The 22,758-nt window shown below is 43.0% G+C and overlaps 1 protein-coding gene across 1 annotated transcript in view; it reads left to right on the top strand.

The window, feature by feature from the left end:
* The window catches only part of PAPOLG (poly(A) polymerase gamma), a 455,976-nt gene that overhangs the window by 210,195 nt on the left and 223,023 nt on the right, over nt 1-22,758 (top strand). The window contains exon 8 of the mRNA XM_086927484.1: nt 19,376-19,465. Coding sequence (XP_086783610.1) covers nt 19,376-19,465 — 90 coding nt within the window. The remainder of the gene's footprint in view (nt 1-19,375; nt 19,466-22,758) is intronic.

The following is a 22,758-nucleotide window of genomic DNA, read 5'->3' as shown; positions in this document are numbered from 1 at the left end:
TGTCCCAGTGTGATATCTAGGCATATCACACGGAGTAGAAAAAGTAACCTATAAATTAATCTGCAAAGTAATATAAAGTGATCTAACAGCAATTTCAACTGTATTCAAAGCATTTACAAGCCTGCAACAAAGTCCTTTTCATTCTTCTTGCTTGTATTGCTCAACCTGCCTTAAAGTACAATTTATACTTACCTGTGCCAGGCTTGCTGGGTTCTAGAAAATAAATAGAACTAAATAATAATTTTATACAAATCAAATTGGTCCGAGTTCAGTCTTTGAGTGTGACATCATTTGCTGCCTGACTGTACAACAAATGCTTAACACTACCCTCTGATAAAGCTTTACTGCTCGCCCACACTACCACAAATAGAGTGAGGTGCTATCTACTTTTAACTCTGCCTACCCTTGGGGTTTCACTGGACTCTGTGAACACTATACCTCATTTTAGTATAGTATATACAGAGCCAACTTCCTACACTCATTTTAAAATCTCACTGGGGGTGAGTTTTGCTGCCTGTGCTCAACCTTCACTAGTCCTGGGAAAAGGTTTCAACCAGTTGAGTCTGCCACTGCGCCCAAGAGTTTGTAATAGTTACCAGTCATAATTGATTTTGATCTTCCCTCACCTTAAAAGCAAGTGTTTTAATGGACACTGGTTCCTGCATTATTTATCTGTAAATTGTTGCTGCTCTTCTTGAAGTATTTTGAATGGCAGTAGATTCAGAAATCCCAGCTTCTGGTTCTACTGTGTTCACTTCAAAAAGGGAGACTACAGTTACTACACAAGGCCTAAACCCCTTGGTTTAAAAAATTGTGGCCTTGGGGTGAGGGTGGCCAGGCAAGATTGCCGGGTGGACGCATTCATCGTGGCTCCAGAGCCTCAAGGCTGTTCTTGCGGGTTTCATGAGGCAAAGAACGGCCAAAACACATCCATCGGGCGTCTGAAGACATGTAGTATCGGTGCTGACCAGATGAAATAGCGGCGCAAGTTGATTGAGTTCATGCGAGTGATGACTGAAAAAGGAAGGCATGACTGACTCCCAAAATGGCAGCGTTGACCAGAGAAATGCGATTTCTTCAGCTCTGTTAACGAGGAATCTCAAACTGCTGCGGCGACTGGGTTCAGCTCCTGAGAGCTGCTGCAGGAAGTGCGGCCCATCCGAATGGATAAACCGATGAGGAGCGAGGAGGCCACAGTGCTAGAGATCTCGCACGCCATCATAACCCTGAAACATGGTGGTAAGAGGGGAAGCGTTTGTCACTGCCGGGGATCCCAATGACGACTGGGGATTCCCTGATTTGTAACCCCAGAGTGTGTTTGGACGACCCGGTGGCACAGAAATCATTTTGGGGAGACTGCCGTGGCTTGCCAGGCTTTAAAATGGCGGTCCGACTCTCACTGAGACTTGTAGGCGATCTGAAAGAAAGGCTCCCTTGCAAACTGTCAATAAGCATCCCCTAGTGGGTTAGGGGAACCAACGGATGGTGAGAAACAGCTAAAGGATTCACCAACCCTAAAAGTGAACTCTGGAGGATTATTGGGCCTGAGAATACTGTAAAAGTGACTAAGGAAGACACTAATATAGCTTTGGAGAGGAGTTGGACCACGCTCTATTTCAAGGTCAAGGAGCGGCCCGAGGATCATCAGGCTGCCTGGGGAGACCTGACAACAATTGACATAGGCGGCCCACCCACGGACAGAGGGGAAAGTCTGGCCGCCTTGGTCACTGAAAAAAGGGACTGGTAAGGGTTCCAGTTACTTTACTCCCACTGAGAAAAAGCAGATACAGGATCAAGGCGGAGATACCACCAACATGTCACTTACCAAGGATGATCTGATAGCCTCCCTCAGGGAATTCAAAGTGTAGCTTTGCTCCAAGATTGGATATGCCGTCCTCCATGGATCAACTAAAAGCAGACCTATCTGAGCGAATGACCGCACTCCAACAGGATCTAGACTCTGTAGGTACCAGAGTACTGGAAGCTGAATTTCAGGATCTGGATAAAACGACCACCCAGTGTAAAATGCAAGACCTCCACATACAGCTGCAATTGGCCCGTCTAAAGACAGAAGATTTGGAAAACAGATCAAGAAGATATAACATCAGCATTAAGAACTTAGAGGAAGGGGCGGATTGGCCAGACTTGGAAGCGTTTACCAAAGGTCTCTTTGCGGAAATACTGGGAAAAGTCAGCTGAAAATCTAGATTGAAAGGGCACAGCGTGTGAAGATTCAACCAGCAGTGGAGCGTCTATGTACCTGCGACATCCTTGTCAATCTCCACTCCTTTAAAGTAAAGACAGCAATCTTGCAAGCAGCAGAGGAGCACACCGGTGGCACATTGAGGGGGAAAGAAAGCAGTAAACCCTCCCAGTGGAAAGTGAGCTCCAGGGCTCGTCACTCTAAGGACTAGAGCTTACTTTCAAATGAGTAACAGTGTCACAAGTGCTTCACAAATGGGGCCTACCTCTGATAAAAGAAGCTGTAGGGTAGAGAGATCAGCCAGGGAAACCAGGATGCATCATATCGCTGGTGGGTGAACGCATGCATCTACTCTAGTACCATACAGACATATAGTATATTTTGGATATCGATATCCTTTAAGAGACAGTCGGGGCTACGGACACTGGCCGGGCGCCCCACAACCTTCAAGGATGCTTCGGCTGGGGGCACACGTGATGCCCGCTGCAGGTTACGTTTGAACAGTTGTTTTCAATGTTTGGGGGGGAAGGGGGTGTGGGTGTTATTTAGAGGTAATAGATCCGAAGCATCATTAGTCCAAAGAGATTATCCGAGAGTCAGGTGATCAATTATGTACCCCTTTTTCGAAGTAGTGTGAGGATTCAACGCGACAGGCCCTGCTAGCAAGGGTTGGGTTTAGAACAGAACCATGCTGATTTCAATAGCCTCCTGGAATGTGAAGGGTTTGAACTGATCACTCAAAAGGCATTAAGTTTGGAAATATTCGATGGATCACAACTTTGAGGTGGTGGCTCTTCAGAAAACACACCTAAAGGGAGCGGAGGAGCTCCGGTTGCGTCATAAAAGCTATTCACTGATCTATAGGTCTTCGGCTACCACTAAACATGGATGAGTGACTTTATTTCACAACTCTATGAAATTTCAGCCTGGAGCCATAAAATCAGATGAGGGTAGGATTATTTTGGTAAAGGGGAAATTGAAGGGGCGGCTATGCACGTTCCTCTCGTTGTATGCCCCTAACACAGGGCAACCTCGTGGATGCTGAAACGTAAACTGAGCGCTTTCAAAGGGAAAATCACAGCGATCTACTCCAATAGGGCAGAATACACCCTTTTACGGCTAAGTCACATCTCTCGCATGGCGCATGACACCTTCTCTTACAGGATCCCAGGAGGGGGCCGACCTAGTGGCCTCCTACTCCTTGGACACTCCATAAAATCCGCCCCTGCTCACGGCCAGTATTAGCACTGAACAAGGCAGGGGCCACAAAGCAGCCAAAAGCACATGGTCTTCACATCACAGACCCACAATCCACCCCTCTGACTCGCCAAGTCGCAAGCCAAGCCTACAACACCTGGGATACTTTACTAAACCCTATGCAAAGAACTGTTGATGTGCTACATTACCAGTCCATCAAAATGGACCTGAAATTGACACTACTTGACACCTTGGCTCTTTTGGTAGGGGGGGATAGATGACAAACTAGGGCAATTAAATTCACTAATCGGCAAAGCCCAACAGGAGGCCAAGTTGAACTGCAGCTGTGGGCCCATTATTGACAAACTTTCTTCACTTCCCTCAATTGTATCCACACTTCTAGAGGGTTTGCCAAAGGGTCCACATTATAAAAGACACCGCTAACCAAGAAAAAGCAACGCCCAAGGGACTATTTATAAAGGATCTTGCAGTTAAAAACCCAATTGCCTCAAATCAAGCGAGCTGACCAGGGGGCAGCCAGGCCTCGGACACATCCGCCTCAAAAGGATCTAACTACAGCACAAAACGCCAAGCAACGTTCCCAACTTCGGAGGAAAGGCCGAAATAAAACAATCCTCTATTTGACACTTAACAACCACAGAAGATAACTACACATGAAACTACAGCACATGATTGAACAGCGCATGAAACAACAAACCAGCCAAAGGAAGCTGCGGCTGCTCAGAATGCGGATCAAGCGGCAACAGCTTCGTTCAGGACTGACGCGGCGGCACTGGGCAACCTAACTGGCACGCCAGTTACCAAAACAAAACCTGCCTTACAGTCCGCAAGACTACAACTATATCCGACTCTTACCAGTGACGGAAGAAAGGGCGGCGCTCCCACGCAGGAACTCAACTAGGCGCAGGCACCAACTGAAACGCTGACCGCATACGGGGCCAATCCTTGGGACAAGGTAATTCCAAATTCACTTCCATCACAACTACACAGCCTTCACTATAATACAACCACCACAGCAAATGAGCAACCAAAGCACAGTACTACTCTGGCACCAACTCCAGTGACGAGGGTAGCGAAATGTGAAAACGCTGATGACAATATAGCCCCAATGGAGGTGCAGGAACTGTTGCACGGGACATCAATTACGACAACCGGGTACCCGGGCTTTCCCTTATCGCAACATCTAAAGAGAAGCACAGATCCCGGCACAGAAGCCTCCCTGGGTTTCCGACGTCGAGAAAGCCCAATGTCTACCAACTGCAGCAGGCTAATCTGACAGCATCTTTTGGGAAAACAACCTAGGGCAAGACCCTTTCAGAGCCCCTCCAGCCCAGCAGCCAACAAACTTTAGTATTACTCTTTTCACCCCAGAGTATGACTCAAAGGGTTTTACGACACCCTGAATAGAAGGAATATTCTCAAACTATTAGCTGCAATACCAACGCTAAGAGGCATCAACACAACTGATCTTCTGTCTATAGAATTTATAAAGGCAGAAAAGGCCTTGGACAGGGAATCCACTAAAGCCACCTGGGGTTTAATTCAAAATGCAAATAAAGTTCTGGAAGAATGGGAAATTTTTAAATCATGAGGCATACAAACCTCGCTGTACTACAAACAGGATACCCTCTCCCACTACGTGGCAGGGAACAAACTGCAATAGTGAAAACATCCTCGTGCTCCGGGGAGCCCAAGGTCGGTCACCCCATAGGGAGCTGACAGTCGGTACACATAGAATCTAGGAGTTTGAGGGGGAACATGTGATGATGATTGATGCCTTAGTACTATCAACATAGTCAGACCGTCAAAATGACAAATCAACCCTCACAAAAACCAGGAAAACCACTGCCAAACAACCCTGAGGCTATGGTCATGGAACTTCAGCAGGCTGAATAGTAAGGTAGCTGACCTCTAATTCCTTGCATACCTAAAAACCTTTGATATGGTCTTCCTGCAGGAAACGTGGTTTCTGAACCCATACCAACTACAGGGGTACATCTACTTCCACACTCCAGCACTGAGGAAATCAAAACATGGCCTCCTATCAGGGGCCCTAGCCACCTACTTTGCCATATCAAAAATTGATAGCGCACAAAACTTTCCATCCTCTCTACCATCAGTAAACACTGTTGAGATCCACATAAAGTGTAAAACTGCTCTGAGGTGCTATTGCTTAACACATAAATAAACCTGAAACGAAAAAAGCAGGAGTCAAAAACCTTAATCGAACATTTGCTCTTAATCATAAGTTCGCACAGCACTTCCAACCTTATCCTTTCTGGTGATCTAAACCAACAAATCTTAGGTAAATCATCAAACGACGACATACAGGTCCAGTCCTTTTGTTGGAACATACCAGCTCAAACCAAAAGCAATCACCGCAGACCGTTCAAGACTGGTATAGAGCTGCTAGAAGACCCGGAGCACATCAGCCTAAGGCCGTTAAATGGAACATTCACTGACGATTCCCCTCCCGACTGCCTTGTTTTATGCGGAAATTGCAAACTCCTCCATAGAGTACTCTACTACCTTTCTGTTTTTTCAACACTTACCAGGTTTCTGCTTATGAGACAAAGGGGACAGTGACAATCGGCCCCAGGAAGTATCAATCCAAGCATTTCCACACAAATCGATGCCTAATCCTGTCTGCATGCATCCATTCCACACAAACTCCAAAGCAATCAATAGTGCACGCTTCTGGTCTACCATCAACAAAATTCTACAACTGGCACATGGAGGCTTAACATCATACATCACAGAATTCATGGACAACCGTTCTAGAATCTCACTTCAATCATCAAACACCTGGATCACAAGCAATCCCGGATAACCAACTAGCTCATTCCACTCAAACCACGAGGAATGTATAGGAAGACGAAAATGGAACAGATTTATTAAGAAGCAAATCTCAAAAGGGAGGAAAGAAGGGGCACCGGGGCTAAACTGGATTCCACAAGACCCGGAATATTGGTCAGAAAAATTGCCCCCCCCTTTTCTATACCGTCAAACAATCTGGGATCCTATCCGCTTTGTGGAAGGGCTCTATTGTTTCACCAATTTATAAGGCCGGCGACACAACCTCACCAAAAAAGTATTGTCTGATTGCACTTCTAGACATGGAGGCAAAATACTTAGCCGGAATCTTACTGACGGCTATAGGACTGGGCAATAGAGAATGAAATAATCCCTCCCCACCATACAGGGTTCTGCAAAGACACTGAAACATCAACTAACATACTAACTATGCCACTACTTATCGACAAGGCAAAACTATCTAAACCAGCAATTCAATTTTGCTTTATCGACTTCAAGGCATCCTTTGATAATGTCAATCTAGCAATACTGTGGAGAAAATTGGCACTCTGGGGAATCCCTTAAGCTTTTAAACCTCCTAATACATCTTCATATCAACACATGGATACAGGTTAAACTAGGCAACGGTACCAAACTCTTGCGGCGTATACCAACTACCAAAGGACTGAAACCGGGATGTGTGCTTGCACCAACGCTGTTTAACCTCTATACATCAGACATGACATCAGCCCTTGCACCTGCAACGCGCACGCTCCACGACTTGACGGCAAAGCCATCTCCAGCATTTCCTATGTAGATTACGTTGTTCTGGAAAGCCACACTCCAGGTGGCCTGCAACGTTTACTTAACAAAATGCACAAGTACACAGTCAAAAATCACCTAGAAGTGAACACCAATAAAACAAAAATCCTGACAATCGATGGGAAATGACTGTCCAACTCCTGGTTCTTGAGGGGGGAAAAAAATTGTGAACAATCCCGCTTATAAATACCTAGGGGTTATCATTGACAAGGGTGGCCAATTCACCAACCAACTCGAGGCCATTAAAAGGAAAGGGATGGCAATAGCAACAACACTAAGGCAATTAAAAGTGAAGCTAACCGGGCCTATTTTCCCTCTGCTCTGGGTAGCGCAAGCTAAAATTCCACCTTCTATTACTTGTGGCAGCGAAACTGAGGGGCAGGGACGCCAAACTGCTTAATACCACCATGGCCAAAGTGTATACGGTTATGTTAAACCTCCAGCCTATGTCTCACCTGCAGATTCAACTGGAGTTTGGCTTAACCAAAGAACTTTTTGCAAGGCAAGGTTCCAATATCAAGTGTTGCCACCGAATTAAGATCTCTCCCAGGAATACACTGAACCATCCGCTCTGGCAAGAACTTTTATAGCCCATCCATCTCGCCGGCTAAAAAATACTTGGCGGATTCACTGGCCACTACTAGATTAGTCGGCCTATGGGAAACCCAAACTACTGATTCGCTCTTCAAGCAAGTAGTAAATAAGGTAATTAAAAAGACCCCTCCTGCTGAAGACAAAGCTGCCTTTGCCCGTAGGAGCCACGCCTGGATGACACTGAGCGGCTATAAACTTCTTTGGCAACAGGCATACTTCAAATTGGGGTCCTCAAGGAAGACCAAAGAACATTTTTTAAAATAAGGCTAGGAATCCTACCAGCTACACCCAACCGTCCTCCCTTGTAGTGTAGTTCCTATATTCCCAATAGGCTCTGCGCATTGGAATAATATATCGTATAGTTTAGATGTAGGACAGAGGTCGACTAGGTCTCTATCTAAAATATGACTTAATTGTGAGTGCCAGCTAGCTCAGAAGTCACTAGAAAGGTTCTCGAATTCACAAGAAGGGATTAGTTTCGGACAACCGCATAAACATGACAACTTTGTTTCCCCAAGATAAAACTGATCTTCAGTCGTGAAAACAATAGATATTTCACTCAGTCAATCGTGCATGCTTCGTTTCACCAGAGGTGAAGAGAAATAGAAGACTAGCGTTTTCAATAAAAGGTTTTATTGAACAGTCTTCTTTCTCAAGCATAAGAAATTAACTGCTACAATCGTGAAACTGGTTTTAAAATATAATGCATACAGTATAAAAAGTTGAATAAAATACTGTAAGAGCATTGTTTGGTTCCTAAACCATAGATAAATACATACATATATAACAGAGGCTAAAAGTACTCGATTGGTGCTTCTAAATACGCCCACCCCAATGTACCTAACCTAAGCTTAGTACGAGTAAGTGAGGTGTAGCATGAATGTAGTATTCTTTTGCCAAGAATCTGTTCAAGATTTCTCTTAGGGTCTAATCAGCTCTTTATCTTAGTTTACATTGGAGAAGGTCAGTCGCTGGACTCTACTTCCCAACAACCCACAAGGGTAGCTTGGTAACACTGGAGCTGGATTTCTCGGCAGGAGTAAAGACGGCGTCTCTCAGTGCGTCTGCTGGAGGATCTGCTGCCTTCGGCACTTGCTGTAGCAGGATGCGTCAGGCAAGTAGATAGTCGAACTGCTCGAAACCACTGTGTATGCTATGGCAACTGTGGGCATATTTATACCTTGAAGGTACAGAGTTTGGCGTAAAGGTGGACATAATGTCATCAAAGTGTCTCCGTTTGAAAAACTCCATGAGTTCTTGGACAAGTCAGTTCTCGAGCAAGGGAAAGTCCCTAGCTGCTGAAGCAGTTTTCCAAGAAATCGTTATAGATTTTTGGAACTAGTGGAAGTTGCCATGCCGTATTTGGACTGCATGAGCAATGCCTAAATATGGTTGATTTCTATGCCTATAGAAGGATATGGTGATTTATACCTATATAAGGGCATGAATCGGGAAAATTACAGTAGGGTCCTAAAATTATTCATAACGCCCACTCCACGTTATAATCTAGAGCATGTTTACAACCCCCCAAAAATCATATAAAATGCATTTGAAATGGTTGCACACGGAAATATTGAGCATTTTGTACAGTACACATTTAAAAGCAATGATTTCATTGTAAGCATATGATATAATGCTAACCGAATGAATCACGAAATTTACATTTATGAAATGGCTCTAGATACACAAAAATGGTCGAGACCATCCCATAGCAGAATATATAAGCTAGTCTGATTTGTGTATTGGGTCAATATTGTTTCCAGGAAGTAGTCAAAGAATTCTTGTTCTCTAGGAATAGTTCAAGCAGATTACTTTGTGCCAAAGTTCAGTCTGTTTTGGAAAAAGGTCAAATTTGTAGTGAAAATACATTTTCAAACTTTGGAAGCCTTTGTTTTGAAAAAGTGAAGGTCGAATTTCACGATGTGTGCTAATTTCAAGTTATTCTTTGTGTCAGGAGAAAACCTTGTCATCAAGGCTAGCAAAGAAATATTCTACCACAGTAGGTGAAAGTTCGACTACTTCATTAAGCAGGTCAATTGTACACAGATGTGCAGCATCATCGTCCGAGTCAGTCGCATTAGCAATGGTCACAGCAGATGGTACCTGTGTGCCTGTTGGTCCACGTATCTCACCTCCAGTTCGAACTTAATGAATGCCGTCATCAGGATTGGTAGCCGCTGGGGGCAACACAACTTATGAGCTGTTACCGGACCCAATAATGAGTCCGCATCAGTTTGCATAACCAATGGTAGTGTTAGACCGCTTTCCAACACGCGTTCCTCTCCACAAAGCAGACATCCTAGAACAGGTAAAATGCATTCTTGCCAGATTGGTCTGAATGACAGGAACCATGTGGTATTCAGGTCTCTCAACCGAGCCAAACCAAGGATCTGTGTTATGCGTTCACGATACCTCATGGCCTGGAGCGCATCCTCCCTGCTGACTTGGGTATCGCTGGTGGCCGGATTTGCCGTAACGGAGCAGGAGGAATAAAAATAAGATCCCTTCTACGAGTCCCAAAATGAGAGGCAGGCCTCCAAACAGTGTATGAAATTATGAAAAATGCCCAGGACTGCTTCAAAGGGTGCTAACAGTCCCGAAAAAATAGTCTTAAATACATGTGCAATACCGCTGGTATCAGATGTTAAAGATACAACCTAATATTTCTGCGAAATGTATTGGGCAGTTTGTTGATCGTGCATGTATCTCTGCAGAAGTCCTTGCAACTTGTATGTAAATGTATAGGCATTTATATAGCACACTACTTACCCGGAGGGTCCCAAGGTGCTTCGACCGCTGCGAAACCCTTCCTGGCTTTCCTGAGTGATGGTCCCTTAATGGGTATCTCCAGGGTGAGACCAGGCATCCCCGGCGGTCTGGTGGGGCCGTTAGTGAAGATGAGGCAAGCTAATGCCCAGAGTTGCCGAGTGTGATCGCTGATCAGAGTGGGCACCGAGGCGAGAGAATTGTCGAGTCCGCTGACCCTGGTCCAGAAACCTGCCGCGCCGGGAATCGAACCCTGGTCCCGGGCCGTCCTCTGCTCTCGGGTCTGCCGCCTCTAACCAGTGAGCCACACTACTTCACTGAACCGTTCCGTCATGAGCCAATAGGCTCATTAGAACCTTCAACACAGCGCGAAAATTACGCCGCGCTGAAGGGGTTAAAAAGATTTTTAACCCAGTTCTGCAGATATTCATTGTAAGACTGGATGCAGTAATATGAATCGCACCCTATGAGTGTGGAGAATTTGCGATCGGTATTTTGAAGCACCATCTTGAAAGCTTGGAGTTCAGCTCGCTGAGCTGTACAGTCTCCGAAATTGAGTTTTGTGACCATAGGTCTGAATTTGCCATCGCGCCAGCGACCTTTCACAATTGCGCACACTGCACCATAAGCTTGTTTACCCCCAATTGCGGGCTGTGCTGATCAGTCTGTATATATTATACAGCCGTAATGTTCTAGAGGTAGAATTTCAGTAGGCCGGGGACATTCTTGTTTGTATTGGAGAAATTCTTGTGTCTTAAAGTAAGGGTCAAAAACTTATTAAACGTCTGTTGCAGCAAGAGAATTAACCCATTGTATCCATCTTGGATGTAGAGCTTTTGCATTTGGAATGCTTGCCTTTGTCACTGCCTCTAAGGCAGGTACAGGTGTAACGACATTTATGCGTTTACCCTGTACGAGGGCTCTCTACTTTCCTACAGCAATCTGAACTGCTGTCAGAATTTTTTCTGTTGAAGTGAATTTCATTTCAGCTTGTGTGTAGAAGTGTGATTTGTAAGCTATTTGGTACCTTTTCACCTTCATTAAAGGTTAGGTATGTGAATCCACATCTCCCTGGGATGATTCGGATTACACGGTTGTGTACATTGTCGCGTGTTTGTAAGTGTGTTGCCAACATGTCTGTTTGTACTGAACGCAAAATTTCTGTGTTTTTGAATCCAATTAGTTGGTTTGAAATCAGGTTTGATTAGTTCGTAGAGGTTTAACCCTTTCTGCATAATTCAAAATGTAAGTTTTAAAGTTTAGGAATCCTAGAATTGACTGTCAGTTTTTCAGCGTTTTTGGAGGTTGGAGCAGCGCACATTTTTCTAAAAAGTTTGCTGCCAGGCTTTTCCCTTCAGTTGAAAGTTCGTATCTTAAGAATAGGACGTTGAAAGTTCGTATCTTAAGAATAGGACGTTAAGGTGGGCAAATCTTGATTTATTTTTGTTTAAGTTGAATTTATACCCTTCAGAGGCGAATTCAAGTATTATGGTGTTCGCCCTGGTCAAGTGCCTGTCCAAATCATCTGTAAGATTGATGTCATCGACCTAAGATAATGCCTAATCATCGTTTGTTTGTAGTAACTCTATTACTCTGGCTGAAAATAATCCAGGACTGTTCTTGAATCCCTGGGGGAGACTACAAAAGTGTTGTTGTGTCCCCATTATTGAGAAAGCGGTCAAGTACCTGCTTTCAGGTGCAATGAAGAAGACCGAAGAAACCTTTTGAAGTATCTAATGTAGTTTTATATTTCTTGCGAACAATGTTATTCATAAGTGCTGCACTGTGTGCATTTTGTACTGCAAAAGTTTTGCAACAAGAGTTTAAAAGTCTGTAATCCAGAACTAGACGATATGTTTCGTCTGGTTTGTAGACCGGAAAGAAAGGATTGTTCATGGACGAGGTGCATGTTTCAATCATCCCTTGGTATTCAAGTTGATCTAAGATCTCCCCGACTTGTTTTTTAGCTTCCTGCTTTACTGGATACTGCCTCTGAGCAGTAGATTCATTTTATTAACTGGATTTTATGGTGAGGAGAGTCCTCATCCCATTCCACCTGATTTTTATTATATAATGCTGGAGCCTGGGCCACAGCCCATATTCTGGCATAGGTGTATTTGTTAGGAATATGATTAGATAAGGCTGGCATAATTATTTCTTCGCCATGTGGGCACTCCCTGACCAATTCAGGTGGCCAGTCTTTTTCAGCCAGAAGGATGTCATAGCCCTTAGATAGTTTTTCCCAAGAGTGCTTTTATTTTTCTAGTTATGTCCCCCTCTATCCGGAGTGTTACTTCATATAACTTATGGGGTACACCAACTCTGGTGTCGGCAGTTTCAACCTGAATGCATTCATTCAGATCCACTGTCTCCAGATCTTTCAGGATCCTGCGAGCTATGGTGACCTCTGCTGCGCTGTCCAGCATTGTCTGGGCCCACTCCCCGTTCTTGAGTTGTGTCCTCAAGATCCTCGGCAGGTCCGATTTTAATACTTTCTACCTTCTTTTTGGAGAATTGAGTTTTCTTATTTTTTGGAATGTGTTGATCGTCTTTGGACTTCGTGCGTTCTTGTTTGTGTTCTGATTGTCCTCTTTCGGATTTCTGTGAGGAAGTCTGAAAGGTACGAGAGGATCGTGTATCAGTATCTTGATATCTATCAGATATTCTTAAATTATCCCTATTTCTAAGGTTGTATCTCTTTTCAGAGTGCTCCTTTTTAGGAGATCTACCTCTGGACTGACAGCGCTTCTCTTTAGGAAGTGGCTGTCTACTATTTTCCCATTTCTTTTTAGGAGTAGTTAGATTATTTTTGATAAACTTTTTCAGGATTTTTTGTTAGTTCGGGCTTTACAGGTTTCCCGCCCAAACTCTCTTCCTAGTTCTTCATAGGATTTTTCAATAATTCTGGCAAGTTCATACGGTTGCTCAGTAATATCAAGTTCTTTTAATTTTTGGCAGATTGGCACAGATGCTGCTTCACCTTTAATGTTGGCTAATAAGATAGCTGAGACCTGTTTGAAATCTTTCAGTAATTTCATACCAAGATTCAAGGCTGGTTCTGGACCGTATTTATTTTGAATCTGTCCTAGAACGTCTGGTATTACCGCCAAAGACGGGACACCATGTGTTTTTGTGTAGATTGAAGCAAAGACTGGACCCCAAGTGTCACAGTCCTCCACGTATGGTGCAATCCCCGTTGGCAAGCAGATTGGTAGAATCCTGTGTTTCTCTTGAGGTGTACTATCTGGAAATACTGCCTCTATTTGAGTAATTTTCTGGGCTAACCAGAATGGAATTTGTTCCCTTTTTGCGGGCAATGTACCAATGACTGATTGTATAGTCTGTGGTGTGATTTTTTGTTTGTGTTCCCCTGATGAGGGGTGTGCTGTGGAATTCTTATAGCAGGTTGGACTGTTGAAGTCTGCATGACATATTGTACCAATTGTCTATTTTAATTGTTTTAGCTGAGCTAACAGTTCTACATCTGACATACTTTCAATGTTAGGATGTGGTGTATAGCTGGCTTGTACCGGCCATGTTGCTCCTGGTCTACCTTGTGGACCAAGCCTGTTAATGTGATTTTGATGTTGTAGGGCGCCTTTAAACCAGAGCTGATGCTCTTGGTAAGTTAGTGGAATTTCAACATCCACGAAATGAACTTATTCCTCTGGATGTTCCTCCATCTTGTAGAAGTGGAACACATGTGTTTGCTGGATTTGCTTGTGGAAAGACATTCTGTGAATAGAATACCTCTGTATGCCGATATTCGTGTGCCCTCTCTGACTAATATAACTGTGCCACCTCTTGGTGATAGGCCATTTTCTATAAGCATTATAGCTATGGCTTTTCTTACGTTTTCCGGGATGATTATAGCATCCCCATCGTCTTCATTAAACCTTGGTGTCTAAACCTGGTTGATGAGTTCCAGATCCACCAGCTTCGGTGTTGTCGTTAATAGACATTGTTTAATGTAAGCTTGCAGAGCAAGTTTCAAGGAAATAAAGATAAGGTGCACAATATTTTGGAACACTATCCTTCAATGTTGAACAAAACCAAATACTAATATATAGGATTTTTCGTCCTACTCAGTTTAATGCGGATATTTTATCCTTTAACCCGTTCCAGACGTCTATTGGAATTTTTACTGGAAAAAAGGGGTCTGTGTGAAAAGCACGACTAAGTTACTCTAGTATCTAGTGTTAAATTAGTGTCTTACCAAACTTTGGGCGCCATGTAGTGTAGTTCCTATATTCCCAATAGGCTCTGCGCATTGGAATAATATATCCTAGAGTTTAGACTTAGGACTGAGGTCGACTAGGTCTCTCTCTAATATATTAGACTTAATTGTGAGTGCCAGCTAGCTCAGAGGTCAATAGAAACTTTCTTGAATTCACAAGAAGGGATTAGTTTGACAACCGCATAAACATGACTACTTTGTTCCCCCAAGATAAAACTGATCTTCAGAGTCATGGACACAATAGATAGATATTTCACTCAGTCAATTGTGCATTCTTAGTTTCACCAGAGGTGCAGAGAAATAGAGACTGGCGTTTTCGATAAGTTTTATTGAACAGTCTTCTTTCTCAAGCATAAGAAATGAACTGCTACAATCGTAAAACTGGTTGTAAAATATAATGCATATAGTATAAAAAGTAGAATAAAATAATACTGTAAGAGCATTGTATGGTTCCTAAACCATAGATACATACATAAATAACAGAGGCTAAAAGTACTCCACTGGTGCTTCTAAAATACCCCTACCCCAATGTACCTAACCTAAGCTTGGTACAAGGGAGGAAGTAAGTGAGGTGTAGCATGAATGTAGTGTTCTTTTGCCAAGAATCTGTCCAAGATTTCTCTTGGTCTAATCAGCTCCATACCTTTAGTTTAGAATGGAGAAGGTCCGTTTCGGGACTTGATTTCCCAACAACCCGCAAGGGTAGCTTGGAAACACTAGAGCTGGATTTCTCGGCAGGAGAAAAGACAGCGTGTCTCTCAGTGCGTCTGCTTGAGGGTCGGCTTCCTTCGGCACTTGCTAGCAGGCTGCCTCAGGCAAGTAGATAGTCTAACTGCTCCAAACCACCATGTGTTTGCTATGGCAAGTGTGGACATATTTATACCTTGAAGGTAACGGTGGACATAACGTCATCAAAGAGTCTCAGTTCTTTGAAAACTCCTTGTTCTTGGACAAGTCTGTTCTCGAGCAAGGGAAAGTCCCTAGCTGCTGAAGCAGTTTTCCAAGAAATCGTAGGTTTTCGGAACTAGTGGAAGTAGTCCTGCCGTATTTGGACTGCATGAGCTATGCCTAAATATGGTTGATTTCTATGCCTATATAAGGATATGGTGATTTATACCTATATAAGGGCATGAATCGGGAAAGTTACAATCGGGTCCTAAAATGATACATAACACCCTGGCATAGAGCGAAAACTCATGCAGGAATGGTATTGAGGATTTGGAACACCTAATATGCTCCTGCACCAAATTAAGAGGAAAGGGTAGGACTACTCAAAGCACACGTTAATGAACAAGGTATTCGAATTCTGAGACCGGCTGTAATTGCATGCTACGAACCTCCTCTCCCCCCCCCCCCCCCCCCCCCCCCCCCCTCCCCCAAGACCAGCGGCTAAATGGGAAGCTAGTAAAATTCCTGTTACTGGTAGAATCTAAGCAAGCATCAGCTACACCCTGTTCAAACACAAATTACATAAGGATTTTAGCCTACGGAACTGTAATCCGTGACCATGGATATTTGAACCACTTCAGCATAATCTGAACAAGGGTGCTTTTTACACTGGAGACTTTAGTTTTTAGAACTCACTCTACCTGTTTTAATGACTTTTATTAATGTGTATTTTTGTAATGGTTTTATTTAATCAAAAACAATTAAAAAAAAATACTTGCATCGCTTACGCACAGGGGAAGAAGAGGAATACACCTAGCCACACTACGGGAAAAGAGTGAGAAAACACAGAGGCATAAGCGAAACAGAAGGCAACATATCGCACTCAGGTCTAGATAAGGCGAAGGCATTTGGGGCATTCTATAAAGAATTGTATTCAAGGGATCACATCGATACAACAGCACAACACCACTACTTACAATCACTGAATCTGCCACAGGTCACCCAGGACTGGAATGATATCCTAAATGTGCCAGTCAGACTAGTAGGTAGGGAAAGCGATTTCAACACTCAATCTAACAATTCTCCAGGGCTTGACGGCCCACTTCTACAAAACGTGTACTCCGGACATCATTCCACATCTCGCACAGTTATTCGGTGCGATGGCAGAGGGCCCTACCATGTGACAATCAATGGCAGAGGCCGTCATCCACAAGCCTGGGAAAAATCAATAAAACCATTCCTCCTATATGCCATTGCACTGCTAAACCTAGACGCCAAACTCTAGTCCGTGTTACTGGCGGCGAGACTGGAGGATATTATGTCAATTCGAATCCACCCTGATGGATCAGGCTTCATAAAAGGCTGACAGACCCATGACAATATCTGTAGGACCCTTCATTTGATAAAGTATCCAAACACAGGGTACTGGCAATCCTGGTGGGTCTGGATGCTGAGAAAGCTTTCAACAGGGTAGATTGGTAGTTTCTCTTTTTCAACAGGGCGGATTGGTAGTTTCTCTTTTTCACACTCTAATATTTTGGTTTCGGAAAGATGTTTATAGACCTGGTTAGGGCTAACTATGCACTCCCACTCTCGAGTTTAGTTAAATGGGACCAGCGCTGCCCTTTTTTTTTTTTTTTTAGAGAAAGGGATGAGACCGGGCTGCCCACTCTCACCTCTACTCTTTGCCTTAAGTATAGAACCACTGGCACTACAGGTTCGGGCGGCACCAGAAATTCGGGGCATACATTTCAGGGGATTGGAACATAACATTTCTCTATTCGCTGGTGTTTTGATGACACTCGCTGCAGAACTTACAGGTAGAACTATGGGAATTTAAAGAGGTGTCGGGCTTAAGGATAAATCTGACTAGATCACACATCTTGAACCTCACGTTGATGGAGGAAGAGACCAATAGTCTTCGGGGGTACGCCTCCCTTCAGTAGGCCAAGCACACCCTTAGGTAGCTTGGTATTCGACTAACACCTAGACTGGAGGTCCTATTTAAGGCTAACTATCACCCACTTTTGATTCACATCCAGCAGGCTCTCAAATGCTGGAAACCTCTCGATCTCCTGTTTGGGACGCATACACGCGATAAGTATGACCGTATTGCCCAAATTTCTATATTTCTTCCAGGCCCTGCTGATAGACCTGGACAGGGATTTTCTGCCTAGGCTATGTTACCTTATTATACAATGCATTTGACAGAGCGGCAGGGCTCGTCGTTCCTTCCACACCTTGAGACGTGCGAGACAAGGGGCCTTGCTTTGCCTGATTTTAACCTATATTTTAAAACTGCCCAGCTAAGAGTCCTGGCAGAATGGTCCAAGAGAGAATCTGATAAGCACTGGTTGTATATGGATAGGGTAGTAGTGTGGAGAACAATTTGGTATGTGGTTTGGAAGCCTAAGAAAAATAGGCCAGCAAACGCGTACATTAGCACCCATAAACGGACCACACTCAAAGCATGAGATGAGGTATCCAGAGGGCTGGACTGGACTAAGTTCCCTCTCACCCCACACTCTGATACAAATTTAATCTGGAATTCCTCCTCCAGCCCTGCACGAGGGGCCGTTCGATGCCTGAAGTAACCCTGGGCAATGAACTATGCTCCGCTGGCGGAGTTTGCGGAGTTTCCTGCACGTTACGCGGAGCTCCGAAAAAGTTTTTTTTCTCACTCTCGTTCGTCAACGGCAAGTAGCGCAACTCCGCCCAGTGTTAGCCTGGTGGGAGGAGGGATGTCTGATGCTCTCATACCTATTTCATAACCACAACATTCTCACTTTTGATAGTTGCCAAAAGTATTTTCATGTCCCTCCTAACAAATATTTCCACTACATTAAATTTAAACATTGGGCCCTACAGCCACAGGTTAGGGAGGTAGCAAGACTAGAAAGGACACCAGTAGAAAAATGTGCTAGGCTGGTGGGATCGATGAGGGGAGTGATCGCCTTTCTATAAAGCCTGCTTAATTCACTTGGTATTATTGACAGCTAAACTCATCTTTACATTAAAATGAAGAGCAACAACCCCTACTCCCATTTGGCTTCATGGGATTAACTGCTAATCTGCTGGGCTGAGGCGGAAAGTGAATAATTGAGAAGCGAGGAGGCAAAGAGTCTCTAAGCATCCCATATTAATAGTGTAGTGGGACCTCATGCTACTCCAACTCCAGGAAGCTGGCAATGGCATCTCTCGACCCCTTTGATTCTAGATATCCTCACTAGTTTATTGTGCGGCCTGCTCTGAAAGCTAGTCTTCTATATGTCTATATTGTTGTTTCTACATACCTGTAAAATAATCCTTCTGTGTTGAGGTACTGAATTTGCAATATGTTAACCACTATGACCTTGTAGAAAAACCCTAGATTAATTTCAAAATGTCCCTTTCTGATTTCCTTCAGCGGCTTGTAAAGCCTTTAAAGTGTGACGTAAGTTTTTAGTGTTCTATAAACCTTGTTTCCAACGCCCTGGTAATGGATATTATTTTCATACACTGCTTCAGCTCCTGTCCATATGCCTTCCAGGTAAGTGAATTTTGCTTTATTGGTTTTCACATTTGAACATTAAAACTGGAAAAAGCCATGTTTCCTAAACAGATCTTCCAAGAATTCTGGTTCATGTGTTGTACATGCCACATAGTCACACCTCTGTTCCCCTTTGCCTTAATGTATTTTCCTTCTCCAGCTGGTTAATAAAAAGTCAATTGACTATTAGTGCACAGTGACATAAAACATTGTGATTATCTTTTTGCCCTTCAGTCGTGTACGATTTGACAATAGATACTAAACTTTTTTAACAAACTGTTCGTTCATACTCCCTGGCACTGAATTGCCTCTCATTTGCTCCCAGGTTGCAGGGTTACTGATGAAATTCTTCACTTGGTGCCCAACAAGGAGAACTTCCGACTAACCTTAAGAGCCATTAAACTGTGGGCAAAAAGTAAGATTTTGGTGATTTACTTGCAGTTAAGTGTTTTGCTCTAATCCATTTACCTTTAATGGTTTTTTAGAACATTGATTAGGCTTGTAGAATTACTGTTCAACAAATGCATAATATTATTTGTGTTTAGCTTCCATTCAAGAAATTACCCCTAAAGATTTTTTTAGTGCCAGTTCATAAAGCTTTTTCTGTGTGGTGTCTCATGCTATGGTGAAGTGTTAAACCTCTGATTAGTGTGCGACCTACTTAAGAATTTTTAAAGTTATTTTTTACTCGCACATCCTGGATTCAAAGATTTATCCTTTTGTAAGGGTTGTATTTCTTAAAATACATAAGTCGCATCTATGGGTGCACTTCCAGTGCTTTGAGGGCTGAATATCTGCAGTTACTACAGTGCATCACTTATTACTTGCCTACTAAAGTCGATGAGTAATAAGATTTAAAAGTGTATGTCCAGTAGACTCCATACATATGCATTGGGGGTACAGTAGTATGTGAAAATATATTGAACTTTGGTCACCAATTAAATTTGTTACAAATGTTTAAATCTGAAATGATTATCAAATCACTGAAAAATAAAGGTTAAAGTAATGTTGTAGTTGGGTGAATTTGTCAGTATGAACATTAGCATTTTGAACTAAAAACACAAAAATCACCCGTTATAGTTAGCAGGGGTAACTATAGCGTGCACCTCCACCATGCACTGCTTAGGACTTCATTTATATAATCTCTCATGACCTCATCCATTGTGTGCTTTGTTGTATAGTTTAGAATGTGACAGATAACTATATATTACTTTCCCACTTAATTTTCTACAGTTTGGGTCCAGCTGATGAGTGTATGTATTTAAAAACACATTTCCTCTAAATCACCATAGCTGTGTAGAGGTATTAAAGACCTTCTAAATCTTTGTATTGAAGAGCAACTCTGTGTACTTGTGGCCGTAGACTTGTATTATGTTCCATGTAAGTATTTTGGTACTGCAAAAAGTTTCCATACTTCATAAGAGGGGCTAACTGTAAACGTTTCACCATGTGCAGTTAGTTGAAGGTTTATCACCTTGAGATCTTCATTATTTTTTGTGAATGCTCTTTTTTTACTTCTGTTAGTAGATATTTTTTAATAGTCTGTCGTGTATTTCTTATAAAAGCTTCAGTTTTTACAAACAGTGTGGTATAAAGTAAACTCTCTATAGAGTAAGCACTGTTTACAGTACTCAGTTCTCTACTGATCAACGTCATTTCTTAATGTAGATTTGGTGGCTCAGGTTTGATAGAAAAGCTGTCCATAGTAGGGCATTTGTTTTGGTATTAGCATTCTCTATGTTGGCTGTCTCTACAGTTGTGTACAGATTTATCATACTCAATGAGGGTTTCCCATATATCTGTGGTTGATTGTTAATTTGAGCATGTTTTGTGTAGAGCCATAGCAGTTTATACATCAGTATGCGGGGAAACTAAGCTTGGGTGATGTCCTCAATGATGTCATAAATATTATACAACATGGCATGAGTGTCATGCGAGTTCATAAGCACTGCATGGCGGGGCCCCAAGTTCTAGTTAGTGCTGCTAACTATAACTGGTGAATTTCTGGTTTTTTTTTTTTAGTTCAAAACATTAATGTTGACACTGACCAATCCAGGTAACTATGCAGTTAATTTAACCTTTGAGGTTTTTTTTTAAGTGAACTTTTAGGGTAAATTATTTTTGTGAGTATGTATGGTAGAATGATTTAAAACTTGTATTTAGTTTAGTAGAAGTATGTTTTTATTATTATAACAAAACATATAATTCACAGTTTGCTAAATCTTTGTAAAATCTGAGTAATAAACAGATAAATATTCAATAAAAATTGCTTATTTACTCCGTTATTGCAACTCGATCAAGACCGGTTACCAACAATCTTTTCTTTGAGGTGTCATTACTCTTGCAATGACTGGTGTGCGTTGTAGGGTGTGAAAAGGGCCTGGACTCTCTTTTCAGACCTCTTAGATGACAGTTGTGCGTAATAGGGTTTGTGGATGACTGGCCTCTCGTTTTAGACATCTCTCTGATTACGTGTACATAGTAGGGTGTGTGGAGGTGCTGGCCTCTGCTGTGACCTCTCTGTAATGATAGGTGTGCATAGTAGAATGTGGAAAGGGACTGGCCTCTTTTCAGACCTCTCCGATGACTGGTGTGCATTGTAGGGTGTGTGGACGGACTGGACACAGACCTTTACACAATATGCATTCCTACTAATAGTGTATAGAGAACTCCTCTCCTTTTTACTATTCACGATCCCGCAAGGGTCCAGCAAGATCATAAAAATTAGTTAAAACCATATACATTTTATTATCTTCACAGCAGTTATGCCATAGACACATCCTCTATCTAATGGTGCAGCATGCCTTTTTGCTGCCCCCCTATACAGCTTTTTTTACTTCATTTTCACAACACTTCCAATTTTTTACAGTAAACCGTGATTGCAGCAATTTAATTGCTATCATTCGAACAGCCAGCCAATCTGAGTGCTCGCTCCTGCGAGAGCGTGACAGTTCACTGGAAAATTGGCCTCTCGACCAATCAAAGGGCTGAATTTCAGATTTCACGCTCACTGGATGCTTGTGGGACTCAAGCCCATCTACAAAAATAGTTATTTTTTACCCTTCATATCTCGAACTATTGAACTGATTAACACAAAAGCGCAAAAAGCACAATATGTGTACCAAGATCCAGCTTCTTGACGAATTTGGGGTAATTCCGTTCAGATGTTTTTGCTAAAACCGATCTTAGGCTATGAGAACGATTTGCGATTTTATGTTTTGGTAACCCTTTTTTCTCAGCCCCTGCTTGATGGATCACACAAACTCTCCAGAAAAGAAACTCTCTCTTCAAACAGGGAAATCCCCCTCTGTTGCGAAATCTGGCCCGACCCTATGTCCCTGGCCGCGACCTTCGCTCCTCTAATCAACTTCTTCTGACAGTCCCCAGAATCAGACTTAGTCGCACTGGTGGCCGCTCCTTTAGCGTCCTAGGGCCCAAACTATGGAACGATCTCCCCCTCAGCATCCGCTCCATAGACTGTCTCCCAGCCTTTCGCAAAGCTATCAAGACCCACCTCTTCCCCGTTCCCTAGGGTTCTTAGCCTTCCCTCCCCGTCCAGTAGGAGTTTGCTTGTTTGCTAGCGCTGGGACACCCCATTGCTGGGGTAGCTGTTGCGCTTTACCAAACCTAGAAATTAGAAAATTAGAAATTAGAAAGAAGCTGAGGCAGACTAACTTTTTATGTTTTGTTTCATTAAGGCTTTTCAAA

Source organism: Lissotriton vulgaris, chromosome 6 (assembly GCF_964263255.1).
Source record: "Lissotriton vulgaris chromosome 6, aLisVul1.2, whole genome shotgun sequence".
In the NCBI taxonomy this organism is placed as follows: Eukaryota; Metazoa; Chordata; class Amphibia; order Caudata; family Salamandridae; genus Lissotriton; species Lissotriton vulgaris.
The sequence above is the reverse complement of the archived record's forward strand: the minus strand, read 5'-3'. Positions and strand labels throughout refer to the sequence as shown.